Consider the following 20,863-nt stretch of genomic DNA (forward strand, 5'->3'; position numbering starts at 1 on the left):
CTCTCACGCTATTGCTTTTGTCACTTTCATATCACATTAACTTTCCAAGGAATCGCTTCCACACCAAAAAATCATTAGTTGGAAGATTCCAAATCATTGCCATGTTTTATGTGAAGACGGCACATTAATAATTAATTATTCAACAACAACAAAAATAAATTAATAAAGTGATTATAGAAACACAGTCAACAAAGTATTTCACTTAATAAAGTAAAAAATATATTTTGTGAGTATTTTATAGAGTTATATATAAAATAAAAAATTATTAACTAAAAAAAACATCATGGTTTCCATAGACAACAAATGCATCAGACAAAACACAGTATTAGGTGAAAACGTAGCAGTGGCCTCTGAATAGTGATTTTGTGGAAGTCAAACTTTTTTTTAATGGAGAATTGATTGATGAACTATCATTTCACATGTAAATATGTAATACCCAACATCAATAATATAATTTTTTTTTCTGTTAAATTTAAAATTGGCCTTTTAATCTCTAAAATTAATAAGATATTTTTGTTAGCCCTCTAAATTTAAGTATGTATTTTTGTCTTTAAATCTATAAGTGGATTTTTTGTTTTTGTTTTAATTTGAATTTTTTATTTTAAAATTAATGTTATTGAAATATGTGTTGACATGAATATCATGCTATGTCTATGATAATTTTTGAAATATTTTAAAATCTAAATACGTGAGGCTAATTTAATTACAAGGCAATACAATATTAGTTCATAACATAAAAAAAATACACATACATGTTATACATTTAATTATTATAATTATAACTATCACATTAAAAGAGAAGAAACCTAATTTTTTTATTGACAATTAATGCATACAGGTGATTATGCAGTACCTACTAACTTTTTAATATGCAATTACTATTATTTTAATATTTTTTCACTTCAACAAATGGACTGAAAAATCTGCTATACTAATTCAGTTACTACCAGAGTTTGAGTTTTGAAGATTAAAAAATATAACTGAGAGGCTTTATTAAAAATGTTAATACTAATAACAAAAATAATATTATCCATGTTTTAATTGTACAGTATTTTTAAATTTTAAATTTTCATTTTCTATCAGATATTTTACATTTATTCATTTATCAAAATTTCCTTAGTTATTTGAATTGGTATTTTTTCTCTTTTTGATGAAACATACAAATTTAAATATTTAAAAAGGTGTAGGAGTGAAGCAATGAAATTAATAGAATCGGGACCACTTTTCAGAAGTGGCAAGAGTGACTGTATAATTTATAAATAAATATATATAAATATATATTAACATATATAAACAAAAAAAAAGAAGATAAATGATAATAATTTATTTATTTATAATAATGCAATACAATAGTGGGAGAGTGAGTGACTTTATTCTGCCTTGTCTCTTGGCACTCTCACATCATCCAACAACCTCTTACCTTTTTCTCTTTCTCTCTCTAACTCTCTTTCTCTCTCTTCTTCTCCTCTTCTTGAATTTGACTTGGCAAACCCTAGCCTAAGAATTTTCATAGAACTCTTTCTTCTGTCATTTCAAATCGGTTTCCACTTTGCGTGATTACAGAACAAGTTTGAAGGGTGTGGGAGATGCTTCTTTTCTGTGCAAATGCTTCTGATTTCGTAGTTCGTTAGAGAGACTTGTCACTCTGTCATGGCTAGGCGTCATGGATGGGAGCTTCCTTTTCACACTTTCCAGGTGCATTATCACTCTCACTCCACACCACACTGTATTTTCAATGCCGCAACGCAATTTTCTTCTCATTCGTGTGCTACTTTGTTTGTGTTTGTTTGTTTTTTTTTCCTGAGTTTCTGATGGGCCTTTTCTTCAAACTTTCATCCAATTTTCCATCTTCTTCTACCTTTTTTACTTTCTCGTTTACCTCTTTCTTCTTTTGACTCTCTCCCATTTTATCCCACTCTGCCGCATCTTTTTCTATGGTTTGTTTTGTTTTCCGCCGTTAATTCATGTTCTAGTTTTATGCGGAATCTCATGCGTTTTGTCGTATATGTAGTGTCCACCCTTTTTCCCTCTCACTTTCTGGGGGATTCTGTTTTCGCACTCGAATATCCGTTTACCCAAGATTTTTTTTTCTCAGTATGGAAGCCACGTCAGTTACTTTAGCGTTTTTTTGCTTCTTCATTTCTGGTTATGAATCTAGTGTTATCATGTTATCGTCATCTGCACAAAGATAAATTTACGAGTCAATTTGTAGATGAAATGACACTACTACTAATATTAGACCACGATCTTTCGGCATATTCTTTAGTGTGTGATAATTTTTTGTTAAAATAGTTTATTTGTCTCTATTTTTTAATCGTAACACATCCCAAAAAATGTTGGTTTTTTGTCTTCCAAAAGTTGAATAAATTTTTAGTATTTATTATTTAAGAGCAAAACATCCCTGATGAGGGACTAACACTTCAGGGACTAAACATATTATTTTTGAAGGACTAGAAACATATTTTGTGTCTAAATGCTTTTACAATGCTGAGAATGCCATGTGTTTTTCTAGTTTCGTGTTTTCTAGAGTTGAAGGTTTGTGTATTATCATTAAGCCTTTTCTTACTGCTTTTTGATTTATGAACAGGTCGTGGCTATAACAGTATTTTTCTTACTATCTATTGCGTATTATGCCTTCTTTGCCCCTTTTCTTGGAAAGGACATCTATGAATATGTGGCTATTGGTGTTTACTCTTTACTGGTAAGCAATACTCTGAATCTTCTCCGCTCTCCCCTCACTCTTGTGTGTACCATATGGGAGATTCATTCTAAAATAGGGTGTTCGATATTCCTTCATTAACTTGAATTTAAATTTTGAATGCAGGCTCTCTCTGTGTTCTTTCTTTATGTTCGATGCACTGCCATTGACCCTGCTGATCAGGGTGTAACGGTTGACTGTGACAAGTCGTCGAAGAATAGATCAAAACATGATGAAGAGTTGGCAGGTTGGACTTTCAATGCTACTGGCATCTATTGATTTTTGGTTTATTCTTGTGATCGGATTTGTTAGAAATAATGTATAATGTATAGGAATAGGGTAGATTATACATGGTTCAAGTACGTTAATAGAGTAACTGTATATTCTTGTAATTATTTTGTAATTTTCCTTGTATTTATGACTCTTTATGAATATATTTTCTTTTGTGTAGTTCAACTCATGCAATTCATCCTATCTGTGTTGTTGTATCTCTTTTTCAACAAGATTCAAATCATGATTCATCATAAGTCGTTTCTCACAAATTTAGCATATTTCTGGTTTTATCAAACAGAGGTAGACCACCAAAATGAAAGAACTGCTCTGAATTTAATTATGTAGCAGTGACATTTTTTGGACTATGTTCTTACTTGTTAATGTCTACATACAGATCCTATATCAGTTGAAAGATTTATTTAAACATTTCTGTAGGTTTGGTAGAACCGCTCATTTAGATTTTTACTTGTTCTTTGAAAATATGAATATGTAAACACTTTGTTTGTTAGCTCCTATATGGCATATGCGGACAGATTGTCATGAATTTCTTATCTTAATTGATTTGACAACAATACTTGTTGGGAGTATATTGGGATATGTTGTCTGCCATTGATGATTTATTATGCCTTTAATAGCAATTTCACTGTAATTTGATTGTTTATTTTGGATTTGCATCTCCTATTTGCAGAACCCAGCAAGTTAGGACTAAAGGGTGAAGGAATGTCTGATCGGCATAATTCAAATTGGTGCTCAAAAGTTGGGTGTTTCTTTTGTGGTTTTCTTGTTAGAGAAGACTGCCGCAGTAATGAAGATAGCGTTCCACAGCAGCAATCTGGAGAAGAGGATGCTTTGTTCTGCACTTTGTGCAATGCTGAGGTTGACCCAAGCTTTTTGAAAAATATTATTATGTTTTTCCATACTGCTTCAAATAATATCAAATGGAGAAAAGCGAGTATTGAAGGGAACATAGAGAAAGAAAATTGTTACATGGTTTCCTCGAATGCAATGGAAATCTATGCAGATGAATCCAAATTTTATTTCCCAAAACTGCCATGGCTATAGACAAAACAGGAAAATCTTCTGTTATAATATATATATATATATATATGTGTGTGTGTGTGTGTGTGTGTGTGTGTGTGTGTCACTTTCCTGATGCTTCAGGTTTATTAAGCCCATTTCAATGAACAGTAAATCAGTGTCTCTTTGATTTGAGAAAACATTTTCTGTTTTAATGTTTTTGTTTTCGTGAATAGTTATAAAATAGCATCTTGACTTCACTTTGTTTCTCGTTTTTTATATTTTAAAATGTCTAGGTTTAGAGTTCTCTCCTTTAAATGTCTCGCCATAATATTGACATACCACCATATATTTACGTCCTTTTATTTAAATTTTGAAGGTGCGGAAGTTCAGTAAGCATTGTCGAAGTTGTGACAAATGTGTTGATGGATTTGATCATCATTGTCGGGTAAGCTGTGCTTTTAATCCCACCCTAAGTCGGTTAATGGGTATTTTAAATACTCAATTTTGTAGTGTCTTGTCTGAGGTATAGGTCGGCTTTCATAACAAAAAAATAATGTTCATAAAAGTAATAGTCAGGTCAATCTTTTAAATTCTCACTTGTACACACACTTATTAGTGTTCCTTTCAGAAATGATTTTTCCCCTCTTCACTCCATTGAGAGTGATTGCTTGTTTGATCGTCTCCAATGACAGTTATTTTCTTAAAAGTTATTTTTCCTGTAATACTTGGAAGCTGCAATGCAGACTGTGGATTTTTACAATAGAATTATCTAGAAGTTTACTATAGCTTTGTTATGTTTGGGACTTGAGATGTGAGCAGCCATAAACTTGTCTTAACTTGCTCAATTTTCTTCTTTAACCATTAGATTCTTCAAATATTCATTATCATCTACTTCCTTTGTTTTATTCAGTGGTTGAACAATTGTGTTGGAAAGAAGAATTACATCACGTTTGTGTGTCTTATGGCAGTGAGCCTTGTTTGGGTAAGTTGCATAAAGATGCTCATCTTGAATCTTGTTTTACCCCCTTTTGTCCCTTTTATATAGAAAAACCTTTCAGATTAGAACTTGTTTTTCTTACTTAATGCTCACGCATGTCACAGCTTATTGTTGAATGTGGAGTTGGGATTGCAGTGCTTGTCAGATGCTTTGTTGATAAGAAAGGTACAGAGCACCAGATAGCTGAAAAACTCGGAGCTGGATTCTCCAGGGTCCCATTTGCTACTGTAGTGGTACATTTGCTCTCTTTTTTTAATTCTCTGTTTTTATATAGGATAGACTGAAATAAACTTTACCAGACCTGCTACCTTTGTATTTCTCATGAGTTCTATTTGCAGTAATGATGATGAGCCTTGTACGGGCATTCAATATAGTTTTTCATGTGCATCTTCTATTGACGCATGTCTCATGTATAACTTGAAACCCTGGATTCTGTCAACTGATGTGTGCCCTTATTTGGCATAAATGTCAAATTATGGATTTTGACTTCTCTATTGTAGATAATGTGTTTTTTGATATGAAACATTCAACTGAATCTCTGAAAATCTTTATTTTAAATAATCAGTTCTTCTGTTGTTTAGTATTCCTGATTTGAAATTGTCATTTGTGTTTGCTGAAAATTATTCAACGTAAACTGAAAGTACTCATCGTTATCCAGTCTTTGAGCAACATTAACTAGTTGAGCGGTTAATTATTCCCAAATGATGATTTTTTTCCAATATTTTCTTCGTCTTTATTTTAACTTCAATAAACTTTGAATTGCTATGTTTTACATAATTTTCAAACCTTTACAGGCCATATGCACGGCAGTTTCATTCCTTGCAACTGTGCCTTTGGGAGAATTATTCTTTTTCCATATGATCCTGATACGGAAGGTATATTCGCGAGCTTTCCTCCTATTGACATGTACATTCGAAGTTGACATTTTCTTTTACAGGGTATAACAACTTACGAGTATGTTGTTGCCATGAGAACTCTAAGTGAACCACCTGGTCCTTCAGTTGATGGAGGTGAACAACAGAGTCTACCATCATCTCCTACTAGTTCAGCTGTCACTGCAATGAGTGGAAGAAGCTCCGTTGGAATGAGTTTGCAGTACAAAGGGGCCTGGTGTACACCTCCAAGGATCTTTATGGATCATCCGGTACTGCCATCTCTGTCTAATTGCCTGAACCATATGACCAGCAATTTCATTGAAAGATATATAACCCATTTATGAACATTACATACAGACAATAATGGTGATAGATAGGAGAGGAAAGTTGAGTGGAACAGACATTTGCAAGACACTGTATGACATAACACTTTAATAGAAGAAGCCCTTGTACTTTCTAACAGTATGTTTTATATTTTTTAGTAAGTATGCATTTCCGTGGTTAGAAATAAAAAACTGCTAGAGTTGAACAGTTGAAGACACGAGTGGTGCATTGTTTAAAGCATGCCAAATAAAAACTGTCATAACAGCTACTATGCTTATTCTTAGTTTCTGAAATAAATTAAGTTCTGTTTTACGTCGATTAACTATCTGGTCTTGGATAAGCAGGATGAAATTATACCACATTTGGAGCCTGGACGACTACCATCCACTGTTGATCCAGATGCAGTACAACAACTACCTGACAAAGGGAAAAAGTTGAACCAGCGCCCTGTCCGGATAAGTGCATGGAAACTTGCGAAATTGGATTCTAATGAGGCAACAAAGGCGGCTGCTAAAGCTAGAGCATCATCGTCTGTGCTACGTCCAATTAGTTCTCGACCTCATGCATATGACGTCGATCATTTATCCAGCAGCAATGTGAGTGGAAGAAGCAGCCCAATTAGCAATCAAGGATTTCAGAACAAATATGACACTGCGGGGACATCAAGGTTATCTCCTTCCAAGAGCTCATACGCTCCTAGCCAAGCGAGCAAGGATGATATAGATGCATCATGTCATCACAGTATGAGCAACTTCAGCAGTCCACTGGTCTCAAACCTTACTCCTTCACCAATGCAGAAGCCTAGTTTGAACAGAGACCATTTCAACCCCATGTATCAACAACCATCGGGAAACCAGTCTCCTTCATCAGCCAAAGAAAGTGAGGGGAACACGAATCCAGTTCAAGAAAATGTGGCACGCGTTCCAATGAGAAGCAACGGCTTAGCTGTTTCAGATAATAGAAGATCGTCCGTGTTCTGGGACCAAGCTGCCGGACGCTTTGTGTCATCTTCGTCTTCATCAAGAGGTCCTGGCAGTTCCCAGATATCTGGAACAGAGTTATTATACACTGGTCGATCTATATTTTTTGGCAGTCCCGTTGTGAATGAACAGCCAAATACAGGAACAAGAGTTAGCAGCTCAGTAGCTGGTATTCCTGATAGAGATTCTACTTTAAGGGATTTTCAGCAGGGTAGATCACATAGAGGTGGCCAGCTTCCTGTGTTTGTTCCTGGTTATTCCCAGCAAAATAAGTTCCCCTAGATTGCCTCACTTGACCATTAATTTGTTACGGCAACTATTTCTTATCCTTTTTTAATTTTAAAGAAATTCTCCAAACATGTTATCTTGCGCTTTTGGTTGTCCGTCATTTGACTTCTTTCCCAGCTATGACTGAGCATTCGTCTTTCCATCTGTACAGACTAATGGATCACCACCCTTTTCTGTACAAATATATTTGTTCACTTCATTGCATTTCAAGTATCAATTCGAACGTGGATATGAACAACATTTTATTTCTCAAATCAGCACCTTTTGGCTTATTACTGTTTGTTTCTTAAATTGAATTGTTTTGGATTTTCTATTTTATTTTAGATAAAAGGTAACAGGTGTACTCTGAATTTGTTTTCACATGGAAACAAGAACATTTTGCATGAGCAATGGTTTTCTAAGTACTGTAATCGTCTCCCCTCTTTGTTAGTATATATTATATAATTAATATTGTTCCACATTACTTCATTAATATTAAAATGTTTCCAAAAAATCTATAGACGTGTTTAAGTTTTTGGGTCATGCTAAATTAAAAAGTTTACCAATAATAATAATGAGTAGAAATATTATTATTTTTGGTGGGGGAGTATGTAATTTCACGTAGAACACTAACATTATCCACCAATTTTTATTTTTTTTATTCTGTTTTGTGTGAAAAAAATTATTATGGTTTACATTGAAAGTTTTGATTGATCGCAATTTGTAGGTATATTATTAAAAAACTAGAGGCGGGGGAGAAAGTTAGAAGAATAAAATTGGATGGCAAATCCTGAGTTGTTCCTCTCCTTACACATTTGGGATAGTTGTTAGAATGTTGCATGCATGCGCAACAACGTACCAAAGCACTTCCATGAGCACGATGACCTTCTTCCAAAATTTCATCTTCAACAACCCCTCTCATAATTGAATTTTAACTCTGCAAATCACAAACGAATTATCAATCATCACCGTCGCGAATTCAGTAATTGAATACGTATGTCGGGAGGAGGAGGCGGTGACAACAGGCAGCTAGATCTCACGCCAACATGGGCTGTGGCTGCGGTTTGTGCAATTATCGTCATCATTTCTATACTCTTGGAAAAACTCATACACAAATTTGCAGCGGTACTACCATAACAACAATGCATACATTTTTGTTCACGGATTCCTTCGTCATGGATGATAACAAATCTCCTTTTTATTGGTTTCAGGTGTTTGAAGAAAAAAAGAAACATGCGTTGCTAGAAGCTCTTGAAAAGATTAAGGCCGGTGAGCAACCTCATTAATAGGAATGTTTCTAATGTTTTTTTTTGTTCGTCCCCATCAGTAATGAATTCTTGTGTTTGTTTGTTTGTTTGTTGGCATGCAGAGCTTATGGTTTTGGGATTCATTTCGTTACTTTTAACGTTTGGTCAAAACTACATTTCTAAAGTGTGTATTCCCCAAAAGTATGCACACACAATGCTACCGTGTCTTCCCCCTGAACAACGTGGAGGGGGTGCAGCAGCTGAACACGGAGCGGGTGCCGCAACCGATCACGGAGCGGGTGCCGCAACCGATCACGGAGCTGGCGCTGCAGCTGAACTTGGTGGGGGTGGTGCAACGGAACATGGAATTGAACCTAAGACAGATGATGATGGCGGTGAGGGTGGCGGTGAGGCTGGTGGTGAGGGTGGCGGTGAGGCTGAAGGGGGTGGCCATCGTCGCAGACTTTTTGCATACGAGCGTAGAGTTCTATCTGGTGGTGGTGGAGGCCCCAGTTGTAAACCGGTACTCAACTCTTCAATTTTTTTTTAATAAAGAATAAGAAAATCTTTCTTTCCATAGATCTCTCAAGTTTGTGAAAAGCTCATGCTACTGAATGTTGGTTGTGTAGGGGTACCTGCCTCTTATATCAGTGAGCGGGTTGCATCAGTTACACATTTTTATATTCTTCTTGGCTGTCTTCCATGTGATCTACAGTGCCATAACAATGACCCTTGGAAGAGCAAAGGTTGGTATTGATTCAGGCCTAAAAATGTTGATTCATTCAAGGAATCAACAATAGGTAAACTAATGGAGGAATCAGTTTTTAATTTCATGTATGGTAAAGCGTTTTTTTTTCTTCTGACAGATTCGTGGGTGGAAGGTATGGGAGGAGGACCATGTCGTGGATGAAGATGCCCTGAATGGTACAAAGCAATGAATCGTTAATAAGTTTCATTAGTACTAATTCTCCATAATTTGAACATTCTGAATTGGATGTGTAATATCTGTTCAGATCCTAGAAGATTCAGACTTACTCACGAGACATCATTTGTGAGGGACCACAGCAGTTTCTGGACTAAAACACCAGTTTCCTTCTATTTTGTAAGCAATGATCACTGGCAACTCTTTTTCGTGTACTGGATTGTTACTTTATAGAGGGAATCAGCCAAAATACCTCAAACCTAGGTTTTTTGTGTTCACTTTAGAGTATTGACAATACAGAATACCATGATAGATGGGGAACGAAAATGTGATATTAACATCACAATTTTAGTCGTTTCATGTCTTGCTTTAATTCACTTTCAAAAATATGTTGTTGATCAATTTTCAGGTATGCTTCTTTCGACAATTTTTCAGATCTGTTCGTAGGGCTGACTACTTGACCATGAGACATGGATTTGTTTCTGTTAGTAATTTTCTCTGTGCAACAACATCAGTATTATATGCCCGCACTGTTGTCTTTTTCATTAACTGATAATGTATGTCCCGTTTCCCTTTGCAGGTCCATTTAGCACCAGGAAGTAAGTTCGATTTTCAAAAATATATCAAGAGGTCATTAGAAGATGACTTTAAGGTAGTTGTAGGAATCAGGTAATTTTGACAAGTTCACCATGACTTTGGTTTTTTGTGTTATAGTAATTTAGCCTCGTAGAGTCATATGGTTTCTTCTAATGGTTACACATGTGGTTTTGGCAGTCCGATACTTTGGGGATCAGTAGTGTTATTCTTGCTTGTGAATGTCCACGGTTTGTTTCTTATTTCTCACCTAATTATCAATTGGCTTCCCTGTTTTGCACTCAAGTTATTACTGAAAGAAATTGGTAACTACTTTCCAGGATGGCATGCTGCCTTTTGGGTGTCTTTTCTCCCTCTATTGGTTAGCAGACATATCTTCACTGTCAATTTGGTTCTTTTCAGTTTAGATGAAAAAACAATAAGACTAATGATTGATTAACTTGAAGGTGATTCTGGCTGTTGGAACAAAACTTCAAGCAATTATTACTCGGATGGCACTTGACATAAAAGAAAGGCATGCTGTAGTGCAGGGGATCCCTCTAGTGCAAGTGTCTGACAAATATTTTTGGTTTGCATGGCCTCAGTTAGTTCTTTATCTCATCCATTACGTCCTCTTTCAGGTACTCACCCTTTACTTTTTTTTACAGATTTCTGTCATTATATCTTCCTTTTTTAACAGTTCAGTATCTTATAACAAATGCATACATATCTGAGATCCTGAATATTCAAACAATTTCTCACTACTTGATGCTTGGTTTATCATTTCCAGAATGCTTTTGAGCTGACATACTTCTGGTGGACATGGGTAATAAAATAAACACTCCATAATTCCAATTGTCTTCTTCTCACCATTGTCTTTTGATTGATTCTACAAACCTTAAACCACTTCCTTCTGGCGCAGTATGAATTCGGTTGGGCATCTTGCTTTTACGAGGATGATAAACTCATGATCGTCAGAGTAGCTCTTGGGTAAGTCCTGTTCCATTTAACGAACATATTCCTTTATGTAAGTAACATTTTCAATTGCCAATATCAAACCGATACATACAGCCAGATACCATTGCAGTATTTTTCAACACATGATCCCATCACACATTGAATAGTTTAACCTGAAATTTGCAGGCTGGGAGCTCAAGTCGTTTGCAGTTATGTCACACTTCCACTCTACGCACTGGTTACTCAGGTGCATTCGCTACATGCTTCATATGATATTGTTATTTTGGCTTGATTAAATTTTTGCAATTTCACAAAATTTCTCCTTTTCTTTGTTTTTCCAATTTGTACTTATCGCAATATCGGCTCATTAATTAATTTGAAAAGGTGAGGAGGGAGAAGTAACTGTGTTTGGTGATTGAATTTGTTCCAGATGGGGTCGACGATGAAGAAGTCAATATTCGATGACCAAACATCGAAGGCGCTGAAACAGTGGCATAAGAATGCTCTGAAGAAGAAAACGTCAAAAGGACGCCACGAAACTCGAACGTTGGGTGGGAGCCCGGGAGAACATACACCGGGACATTCTTCACCGCACCCACCACCGCCCAAAGACACGGAAATGGCTTCTCAGACCGCCACCATCGTCACCAGCGTTGATAACGAAACCTATGATAATCGGGACCTTCTGAGTGGACCGTGACACGTGTCTAAATCTGCTGCAATGTAATTAAAAACACTACAATGCATCGTCATTTCACGGCTTTGTTTTACATAGCTTAAATAGAATTAGTTATTGTATTAATTATACTGTAGGTTTATAAAATTCTCACACACCATGTATAAAAGTATGTATATCAAAATATGTATTTATGTGTGTTAGCGCAATTATTCTCTGTTTAACAACCAAATCTATTGCTTAAGATCAAAATTAACTCAGTAAATTAATAGCCAGAAATAGAGAAAAGGGCAAATGGGTAATTTTAGCTCCTGGGAGAAAATGAAGAGTGGATAATAGGCTAAAGAAAAAGCAAAGCATGTGGCGCGCGCGAGAGAGAGAGAGAAAGAGAGAGAGTTTTGGCAATGACTTCGTCTTGCGCTTGCGCTTGCGCTTGCGCTTCTAATTCAACAAATTGGAGCATTGATTATGGAGATGCAATGCTTTCAAATTCAAAGCGAATCAGGTCAACGAAAATCGCCATGCCACACTCAGTTTCTGGTTCCAGAAGATCCACGGCGCTTCTCATTTCATCGTTGCCGTTCACCTTCCTTTTGCTCTCTCCGCCGGCGGAGGCCAGGCGCAACAAGAAGACAATTCCCCAAGAGGAATACCTCACAGCTCGTTAGTTCGTTCCTCTTTTTCTATTTCCTTTTCATCTAAATCTCTATCTGTTTCGCCAAACGAAGTTTAATTGTAGTTATACTTAATTAGACAACAAGAAGTTCAGTTTATCCTAAATGTGATGTTTAATTGTGATGTTTAATTCAGCTGATGGATTGAAATACTATGATTTGGTTGAGGGCAAAGGTCCAGTAGCTGAAAAAGGAACAACCGTTCAGGTACACTTTGTGAGCTTTTGCATGTCCCAACCTCTCGTTTTGCTCTTCTATTTCTTGTTTACTTTTCGTTTCTAGTTCTCGCTGACAGGTGCACTTTGATTGCTTATATCGCGGGATCACAGCTGTATCCAGTCGCGAATCTAAACTCCTAGCGGGAAATCGTATCATTGCTCAGGTTTTCTAACCTTTTTCTCTTTCTGAATTTTGTCTGCAAAGTGCTCTAAAATGTACCGGCGTTGCTTTACTTTACTTGGTGGTGTTGATGCGTGCGTGCTTCGTTCTCTTAAAGCCGTACGCATTCAGGGTGGGAGCTCCTCCGGGAAAGGAAAGAAAACGTGAATTTGTTGATAATCCCAATGGTTTATTCTCTGCTCAAGCAGCACCCAAACCTCCACCTGCTATGTATACAATAGTGGAGGGAATGCGAGTTGGTGGAAAGGTAACTCTGACATCATTCTGTGCTCCTGTTTTGTTCTAGCCATTCATCTAAAACTGCTATATTAGTTTATGTTGTGTCCTTCATTTTTATGTTGTCACTTTTAATGGTTGCAGCGAACTGTTATTGTTCCTCCTGAAAATGGGTATGGACAAAAGGGAATGAACGAGATTCCGGTAATTCCCTCTCATGGTTTTCTTACTTGTTAATTAAACTTCTCTTATGAATCATCAAGTATCTTTCTGGACAACTTTAAAATTTCCGTAAGAGAAAAATAGAAAAAAAAAGGTTGTTTTTATGAATTAAAGTTAATTTATACATTTAGAAATATTATGTTGACGTGTGTTTGAGTTGCTCCATCCCAAAATCCACCAAAAGAAACCTTCAAAAACACTTCTAGTTTCTAGCTTATATCCAAACAGGTCCAATGTTTAATGGAAATGATTAGCCTACAAGTTGTTTATGATGTTGCAGCCTGGAGCTACATTTGAACTAAATGTTGAGCTTCTGCAAGTTTTAGCTACGTGAAGACCAGAGTGAGCTTTACTCCATTCTTTGAAGCTGTTGATATTTAACTTCAGAATTTGTATTCTATGGGGCTTGCGGCTATTTTATTCTCATTAACTTTTTTTATGATTGTCTTCTAGCCATTGTTACAATATAAAGTTTTTGCAATATGAAAGAGAAAATGAAGAAAAAAGGATTTTTACATACACAAATTTCTAAGTTTTGTCACTCATTCTAATTTCAAAATTCCATGTTGACTCATCTTCTTTTCTCTTTAATATTTTTTAATAGGCCGAGATGCAGTATATTTTTTCTTTTGAAATTAGTTTTAAATCCGTGTATAAATAATATATCTTTTAAAATCAATATGTTTGTAAAAATATAAAAATATAAATATATTTTTTAAAAATTATAGGATAAAGCATGTGCATAAATAGAGTAAAAGTTTAAAAATATAAAAGATATGCAAAAGATATATAGAGTAGCCTCGTTAAAAAAAGTACAACTACTTGTATGAATAAATTTATTAGTATATTGACAAACCAGTTTAATATGTGTTGTTAGATTCGTTTAATTAATATACAAATATATATATATGTTTAATGTATATTGCTAGATTCGTTTAATCAATATGTGAGCAACTGAATACTCGTCGAAACATCTGCGAACAATGTGGGAAGAAGTCAATAATCCCAATTCTGCCATTTATAAGAAAATGATAGATGTTCATCAGAATTTTCAGATATCTAATATATATTGTGAGACTTGTCTAATCAAATAATGAATAAAGTAGTATAATGTGTATAAATAGATTTATCTAATATATGTATGAATAGATTCATCTAATGTATATTGTCACACTTATCTAATTAGTATACTGACAAATTTGTCTAATATGTGTTGTAAGATTTTTTTAATTTATTACATAATCTTTGTGTTGTTAAGTCTTATCGAATAAAACTAAGTTTTTTTGTATTAATATAATATAGAGGTCAATTTAGGTCAATAAACAATGCCATGTAAATTTATTAGTTAAATTTTTATTTTTATTTTTCATTTAATGAAGATTGAAGATTGGATTAAGTTTGAAAGAAAATAAAAAATAAAAAATAAAAAAATACATCGAATAAAAACTAGAATGCATTGAAATGCAGAAGTAAAAATAAGTAAAATGTAAATAACAAATAATTAAATCTTAATTAAATTTCATCAGTTTTAGTGACATTATCAATAATTAAAAACAGCAATGTGTACCGTAAACTATCTATCAAAAGTTTAAAATAAATGTTATATATTGACAATATTTATTTATTGTAACTTTTAGAGTTAAAAAAGGTTTTGCTTCTTTCAAAAGTTGTTCGTCGGTAAAATTGATGTAATAAAAAAAATAGACTTAAATACATTTTTTATTTTCAATATACAATTTGTTTCTTTAGCACTAAACGGATATAAATAAATATTTTTTTCAAGAGTTTAAACTAAATTTTTAAATTTCTTGTATAGGCAATATGGAAAAAGATAGTGTTTAAGAAAAAAAAATTAAAGTGTCTTTGGCACTCATCATCTAGTAAATATTTTATTTTGATTTTAAATATTAATCTCTAATGGATAAGATTGATATGTAAAACTAAATGTATTTGTAGATGGACGTATTGAGAATTCTCAATACCATTAATTCAAAATTAACAGAGTATAATGATTAAGTAACATGGTTACTAAATGTTGGATGTAAAGAAACACATTTTAATATAAGTAATATAATATAATATTTATATTTCAAAGGGTTTATCCATTATATTATTAAGTATAAATTGGTTATATAATTAAATATTTATCTTAAACCTTGCGCTTGGTAAATACAAACTTATTGTAAATTAAAATTAAAATTAAAATTGATAAAAAAATTAATTATAATACAAGTTTAGTTTTAACTATATTTATTTATTACTCTTTTTAAGAGCTTAATCAATTTGCATTGCCAATATAATTTTGTTAACTATATTTGTTTTAACTATATTTTATTAACAGTAGAGACAGTGCGGAGTGGTAAATTACTCGCTTACAGTTGAATTGAACAAGAACAACACATCAAAGTCTTGTGGTCTGTTTGGTCCCAAACGCAGCGAATGAGTTGAAGCAGCAGTGGCAGAAGAAGAAGACGAAGAAAACCATGAAAAGAGGCACAATGAGGTCGAATCTGTTTCCGCTTCTCTTTGCATTTGCCTTTCTGTTTTCGCCTGTGTTCTCTGCTTCGGATCTGATCCTCGCCAAGGTTGACCGTCGTGTAAGTCTCCTCTCATTCTCTTTTCACTTCTCCTTTTAGGGTTTCGATATTGCATCGATTACGCATTCTCGTTTCTTCGCAGCACATCACAATACACGCAGCACCTTAACATTTCCCATTCTATTGCACTCCCAAGGGTTTCTGTTTCACGTAACCGATCAAATTTCCTCCGATCTACATTATTTATATATCTGTTGCCTATATTCTGTTCAGTGTATGCATATGTTTTATGTCGATTATGTAATAGAAAACAAGGTTTACACTCGCTGACGCAGAGTCAGAAGAATACATCGCGAGACATGACTGACTTCATCTACTTGCTTGGTCCTTAATTTCCTTTGTAGAATTATATGAATTTAGGATTCGGAACTGCTTGTTTTCTCCCGTGCCTGTAAATGTTCACTTCTCTGTATCTGATAATTGGGCTGTATGCTTCTTCTGTCATTTTTTTGTGTTTGCAGATTGATCTGACATCACAAATTGTGCGCATCACTACTTCGCTAAAGGTGCTTAAAATATCATTCATTTTCTTTTCTTTATCTATTTATTGTAATTTCTTGAGTTTTCTGTGAGAATTTTCATTCTAGTTGTATCCGAAACACTGTAATTTACCTTATTAATGTTTTTCATTTCAGCTGAACTGTACGGTAGGTGGGTAAATGACAACTTAACTTCTGGAAGAAACATAACATGAACTATTTAGTCTAAATAAAATAATAAATGGATTTTGGATGTGAATCTTTTTCCTTCTAAAATTGAAAGAAAATAGTATTGTTGAAGTCACTAAACAAATATAATTTCTCTTAGCTTGATAATTACCAAATCTTATCTCCTTTCATATTCTAATATACTTCTCTTTCCTATCATCTTCTCTTCATGACACCCTTCCTGTCCATCTTTTTGCAGGTGGAGAACACGGGATCTGATGTTGTGTCTGAGATTTTGCTGTCCTTTCCTGAAAACCAGGCAAAACACTTGGCATACTTGAAAGCAACACTTGGCGAAGGGAAGGGAAAAGCAAAAACCTCTTCTGGTGTTGCTTTACCCGTTAAAGCTGTCCAACCTAATGATGTACCTCCTGCCTTGACAATTTACTCCGTATCTTTACCAAACGGGCTTGGGAAGGGACATAGTTTGACGTTAGATGTCTTGGCTGTTTTTACCCACATATTGCAACCATTTCCAGAGAAAATCAACCAGGGTGACATCCAACTTCTACTGTTTCAAGAGAGTGCACAATATCTCTCTCCTTATGCTGTCAAGGCACAATCACTCACTCTTAAGTTGCCTGATGCAAGAATAGAGTCCTATTCAAAACTAGAAAATGCTAAACTTCAGGGATCTGAATTAAAATATGGTCCATATGAGAATATTCCACCTTTCTCATATTTACCAATAGTTATTCACTACGAGAATAACCTACCCTTTGCTGTTGCTAAAGAGTTAGTGCGAGAGATCGAAATTTCCCATTGGGGCAATGTACAGATCACAGAACATTACGAAATTATTCATGCTGGTGCTCAGAGCAAAGGAGAATTTTCTAGGTATCCTTCTTTCATTGATTCTGAGTTATTTGATTGTTTCATTAGGTTGGCGTGTGATAATAGTTTGTTTTCTCCTACAGGCTTGACTATCAGACCAGGCCATATTTAAGGGGTGCATCAGCTTTCAGGCGTCTTGTTGCCAAACTGCCACCTAGAGCTCATTCTGTGTATTACAGGGATGAAATTGGCAACATTTCCACTTCTAGTTTGTGGGGTGATTCAAGAAAGGTGAATACTTTTGCATTTGACAAAATTGTATTGTGAAATACTTTTTGAAAGGCATTTACCTAAACTAACGATTCTTTAAAAATCACAGACAGAACTGGAGATTGAACCTAGGTACCCTATGTTTGGTGGCTGGAAAACTACCTTTACTATTGGATATGGCTTGCCACTTCAGGACTTCTTATTTGGATTGGATGGAAAACGCTTCCTTAATATCTCTTTTGGTGCCCCTATCTACGAGTTGGTGATTGACACTATTTTTGTGAAGGTGACTGAGTTTATTTTATCTTTCCCAATATATATTTCTTTTTTCTTTTTTTTCGGTTGGAAACTTGGAAGGTGCTCTTTGGATGGAGAATTTGTTAGTGACTTGTGCAACATCACATTTCACTTTTACCTTTTCAAGGGAGGATGACATATATACCAGGGAAAAATAAATTTCTTTATCCGAATATGACTGTATCACAGTAGTATGATAATATAATTGTGAATTTTAATCAATCGGTGTCTGAGTTGTTAACAAGTAACCACTTATTGACATGTGACTGTGAATAGTTAATTGATCCTAAAGTGGAAATGTTTTTACAAAAAAAAATAATTATTTTTGCAATATTGCCTACTCTCTCTCAGTTGTTATCTTTGTGTTGTAGTATTGCCAAATTGAATTACAATTACATCTACCTAATGCTTGTAAAGTCCAGGTTGTTTTGCCAGAGGGTTCTAAGGACATTTCAGTATCTGTTCCATTTCCTGTGAAAGAACGGCAGGAGGTATTGCTTGCTATATTGGTATCTTCCATCAAATCATAGCTTTTCCATTCCATGATCAGGCTTTATATTCCTTCCATGTAATTGTTGCAGACGAAGATTTCTCACTTGGATATTGTTGGTAGACCTGTTGTTGTTGTGGAGAAGAACAATGTTGTCCCTGAGCATAATGAGCATTTCCAGGTATTGCTGTTACATCTTTAATGAAGCTAAAAGTGCTGACATTTTTTATTACGAGAGAAATTAATATCCATAAATTTCATCGACTGCTGGTCGCCTTATTGAATTGGTTCTCACTGCCAATATATTTATGATGGGATTTTCTGTTTTGTCAATTTACGTATGATTTGCTTTCATTGTATTATCAAGTATAACACCATCGGATAGAGACAAAAACTAGGGACACGGAAAATTATGACTCGTTTACTTAGTGTACAATATTTGTTTCCCTTCTGAATTTGATTAGGTATACTATTATTGTCATTTTTGTATTGCAGGTCTACTATAAGTTCAACAGTCTTTCTATGCTCACGGAGCCTTTCATGTTGATCTCTGGGTTTTTCTTTCTGTTTGTTGCTTGCATTGTCTACTCACGCGCAGATATATCAATCTCCAAATCTTCTGCATCTTATTTGGCAAAGCTCCAGTGGGACGAGGTAATAAACTTGTATCATGTATAAAATCCAGTGTGTGCAATAATAGAATGTAGTGAATTTGTACCCTTGTGTTTCGCTATGCAGGTGCAAGCAACTACTCAGCTGATCCACGGTATCATTAGCCGTTGCTTAACAGCACATGACAAGCTAGAAACGTCATTGCATGATCTTTCTAGGACGGGAGACGTTCAAGCCTGTAAAGCAACACGGAAATCAGTAGATAGCTCATTGAAAGATCTCTCTAAAGAGTTGAAGCAACCATTGTCATTTTTGCAATCTTGTCCACAAGCTGCTCAAATATTACCAAAGGTTATCTTATAAATGTTTTCTTCTATGGATTATTTTCTCTCTCGATTTATAGTTACAGAACCTATATTTTTGTTTTCAGGTGGAGGAACTTGTCACCAAGGAGAGAGAATTGCAGGAGAAACTTGTATTGAAACACACTACCGTTGTAGACGGCTATGAGAAGAAGTTAGGTGGAAGGGAAATTGAGAATCGGATTGCTTCGTATCAGCAGAAAATTACTGCTTTGAGACGGGAGGTTGATGATCTTATGGACTTGATTGACGAGATATGACAGGTGACTATGCTGCTCGAGATATGATAATATGCCCCCATTTTGACCTTGTTTTACTTTATTTTAGGTCACAAGTTTGTTACGGTTTGATAATTGCAAAGAGATTAGTGATATACTTCTGTGGGTCGGGATTTTTTTGCAGACTATTGTCTACCCGTAATTTATGGAACAGTTAGACTATGGATCTCGATCTTAATTATCTCTAATTTTATATCCGTATTTATCTATGGAAAACATTGATTACATACACTCCTAAATGTGGTTTTTTTACACTTCTGGTACAATTTTATGTAAAAGATACGAGAATGGTCATAAAATGATGACTTTCAACTGAAATTTTAAAATGAGGAGTAATGCAATTTTATTTTTAAAAAGTTTTAAATATTTTTTTTTAATTTTAATTAGTTAACGTAATTTTTTATTTAGTAATTTGACAAATTAAGTAAACACTTTATTATCTTTATCATTTTGAGTGAATTAAAAAAAATCTAATCTAAATTAAACAATAGTTAATACTCTTATATATTTTTATAATAAAATATTTTATTTAAATACATAAAAATAAATTTAGTAATAAAATAAAATCATATATATATATATATATATATATATATATATGATAAGGAGTATCATTTGTACTAGTGGTTGTGATTTTTATAGATAAATAAGCACTTTCTATAATTAAATTACTTTAATTATTATTTTAATTATGTTTTATTTAAAAAATCAACTTAAATTATAATTGAATTAATTATACATTGCATTATACATATTTTGTTACTAGTATTTTTACCTATAAGCATAGAAGTAAAAGTAACATTTCTTCCTCCAAATCATTTATTGCAACATTTTTTTATTAAAAAAGATCATTTACTTAAATATACTTTATCTGCATATATCATATTTTTGTCATCTACACCTCTAATCCATAAATATAAACCATTTATTGTTTTTCTTACTATTTTTATAAATATTTTATTATAATTATTTATTATTTCTAATTATGTAAGCTGATAATTTAAAATTTTAAAAATTAAAATATTATTTAATAATATTTAAATAATTAATTTATTTGTTTGTCAATTGAATTAACTACAGTGAACCACTCTGAGTAAGCTGTGTTGGTCCACTTTATTACTCCTAAATCCACACACGGAAAATGAAAAAAGAAAAG

At 34.1% G+C, this 20,863-nt stretch overlaps 4 protein-coding genes across 5 annotated transcripts; all 4 read left to right on the top strand.

Moving 5' to 3' along the window:
- The first annotated feature begins 1,372 nt into the window (after positions 1 to 1,372).
- Positions 1,373 to 7,727, top strand: LOC148202676 (protein S-acyltransferase 21-like). The gene is made up of 10 exons (XM_088110607.1): positions 1,373 to 1,695; positions 2,588 to 2,701; positions 2,825 to 2,945; positions 3,660 to 3,847; positions 4,368 to 4,436; positions 4,902 to 4,973; positions 5,093 to 5,221; positions 5,783 to 5,863; positions 5,926 to 6,132; positions 6,532 to 7,727. The coding sequence occupies exons 1-10, from the start codon at positions 1,651 to 1,653 to the stop codon at positions 7,447 to 7,449; spliced, it is 1,944 nt and encodes a 647-aa protein (XP_087966733.1). The 5' UTR covers positions 1,373 to 1,650; the 3' UTR covers positions 7,450 to 7,727.
- Positions 7,728 to 7,860: 133 nt separating this feature from the next.
- Positions 7,861 to 12,012, top strand: LOC148202677 (MLO-like protein 9). 2 transcript variants are annotated; one of them, XM_088110610.1, is made up of 15 exons: positions 7,861 to 8,559; positions 8,646 to 8,703; positions 8,804 to 9,204; positions 9,311 to 9,427; positions 9,548 to 9,605; positions 9,695 to 9,783; positions 10,013 to 10,087; positions 10,184 to 10,272; positions 10,378 to 10,427; positions 10,518 to 10,558; positions 10,644 to 10,817; positions 10,967 to 11,002; positions 11,099 to 11,166; positions 11,320 to 11,380; positions 11,564 to 12,012. In XM_088110610.1, exons 1-15 carry the CDS (start codon positions 8,431 to 8,433, stop codon positions 11,831 to 11,833), a joined length of 1,716 nt encoding a protein of 571 aa, XP_087966736.1. In that variant the 5' UTR covers positions 7,861 to 8,430; the 3' UTR covers positions 11,834 to 12,012. The 2 variants fall into 2 exon arrangements, with proteins under 2 accessions (XP_087966736.1, XP_087966735.1); XM_088110609.1 differs by having other exon boundaries at positions 7,861 to 8,703.
- A 147-nt stretch (positions 12,013 to 12,159) lies between these two features.
- LOC148202678 (peptidyl-prolyl cis-trans isomerase FKBP18, chloroplastic-like) lies at positions 12,160 to 13,845 on the top strand. The gene is made up of 6 exons (XM_088110611.1): positions 12,160 to 12,472; positions 12,620 to 12,690; positions 12,779 to 12,865; positions 12,980 to 13,129; positions 13,243 to 13,302; positions 13,601 to 13,845. Exons 1-6 carry the CDS (start codon positions 12,214 to 12,216, stop codon positions 13,652 to 13,654), a joined length of 681 nt encoding a protein of 226 aa, XP_087966737.1. The 5' UTR covers positions 12,160 to 12,213; the 3' UTR covers positions 13,655 to 13,845.
- Positions 13,846 to 15,696: 1,851 nt separating this feature from the next.
- Positions 15,697 to 19,869, top strand: LOC148202679 (dolichyl-diphosphooligosaccharide--protein glycosyltransferase subunit 1A-like). Its single transcript, XM_088110608.1, has 10 exons — positions 15,697 to 15,917; positions 16,379 to 16,423; positions 16,824 to 17,461; positions 17,542 to 17,689; positions 17,778 to 17,954; positions 18,388 to 18,456; positions 18,547 to 18,636; positions 18,951 to 19,109; positions 19,194 to 19,418; positions 19,498 to 19,869. Exons 1-10 carry the CDS (start codon positions 15,804 to 15,806, stop codon positions 19,687 to 19,689), a joined length of 1,857 nt encoding a protein of 618 aa, XP_087966734.1. The 5' UTR covers positions 15,697 to 15,803; the 3' UTR covers positions 19,690 to 19,869.
- The last annotated feature ends 994 nt before the right edge of the window (positions 19,870 to 20,863 follow it).

Source organism: Vigna umbellata, chromosome 3 (assembly GCF_029865625.1).
Source record: "Vigna umbellata cultivar VRB3 chromosome 3, Vumbellata_1.0, whole genome shotgun sequence".
NCBI lineage: Eukaryota > Viridiplantae > Streptophyta > Magnoliopsida > Fabales > Fabaceae > Vigna > Vigna umbellata.

Bases quoted from the DNA above. Each gene is read 5' to 3' on its own strand.
- LOC148202676 (XM_088110607.1), top strand. From the start codon at position 1,651: ATGGCTAGGCGTCATGGATGGGAGCTTCCTTTTCACACTTTCCAG. The intron at 1,696-2,587 runs GTGCATTATCAC...ATTTATGAACAG, and splicing joins TTCCTTTTCACACTTTCCAG to GTCGTGGCTATAACAGTATT. The intron at 3,848-4,367 runs GTTGACCCAAGC...TAAATTTTGAAG, and splicing joins GCACTTTGTGCAATGCTGAG to GTGCGGAAGTTCAGTAAGCA.
- LOC148202677 (XM_088110609.1), top strand. From the start codon at position 8,481: ATGGGCTGTGGCTGCGGTTTGTGCAATTATCGTCATCATTTCTATACT. The intron at 8,704-8,803 runs GTGAGCAACCTC...GTTGGCATGCAG, and splicing joins TCTTGAAAAGATTAAGGCCG to AGCTTATGGTTTTGGGATTC. The intron at 10,818-10,966 runs GTACTCACCCTT...TATCATTTCCAG, and splicing joins TCCATTACGTCCTCTTTCAG to AATGCTTTTGAGCTGACATA.
- LOC148202678 (XM_088110611.1), top strand. From the start codon at position 12,214: ATGACTTCGTCTTGCGCTTGCGCTTGCGCTTGCGCTTCTAATTCAACA. The intron at 12,866-12,979 runs GTTTTCTAACCT...GTTCTCTTAAAG, and splicing joins GAAATCGTATCATTGCTCAG to CCGTACGCATTCAGGGTGGG. The intron at 13,303-13,600 runs GTAATTCCCTCT...ATGATGTTGCAG, and splicing joins AGGGAATGAACGAGATTCCG to CCTGGAGCTACATTTGAACT.
- LOC148202679 (XM_088110608.1), top strand. From the start codon at position 15,804: ATGAAAAGAGGCACAATGAGGTCGAATCTGTTTCCGCTTCTCTTTGCA. The intron at 19,110-19,193 runs GTAATAAACTTG...TTCGCTATGCAG, and splicing joins CAAAGCTCCAGTGGGACGAG to GTGCAAGCAACTACTCAGCT. The intron at 19,419-19,497 runs GTTATCTTATAA...TTTTGTTTTCAG, and splicing joins CTGCTCAAATATTACCAAAG to GTGGAGGAACTTGTCACCAA.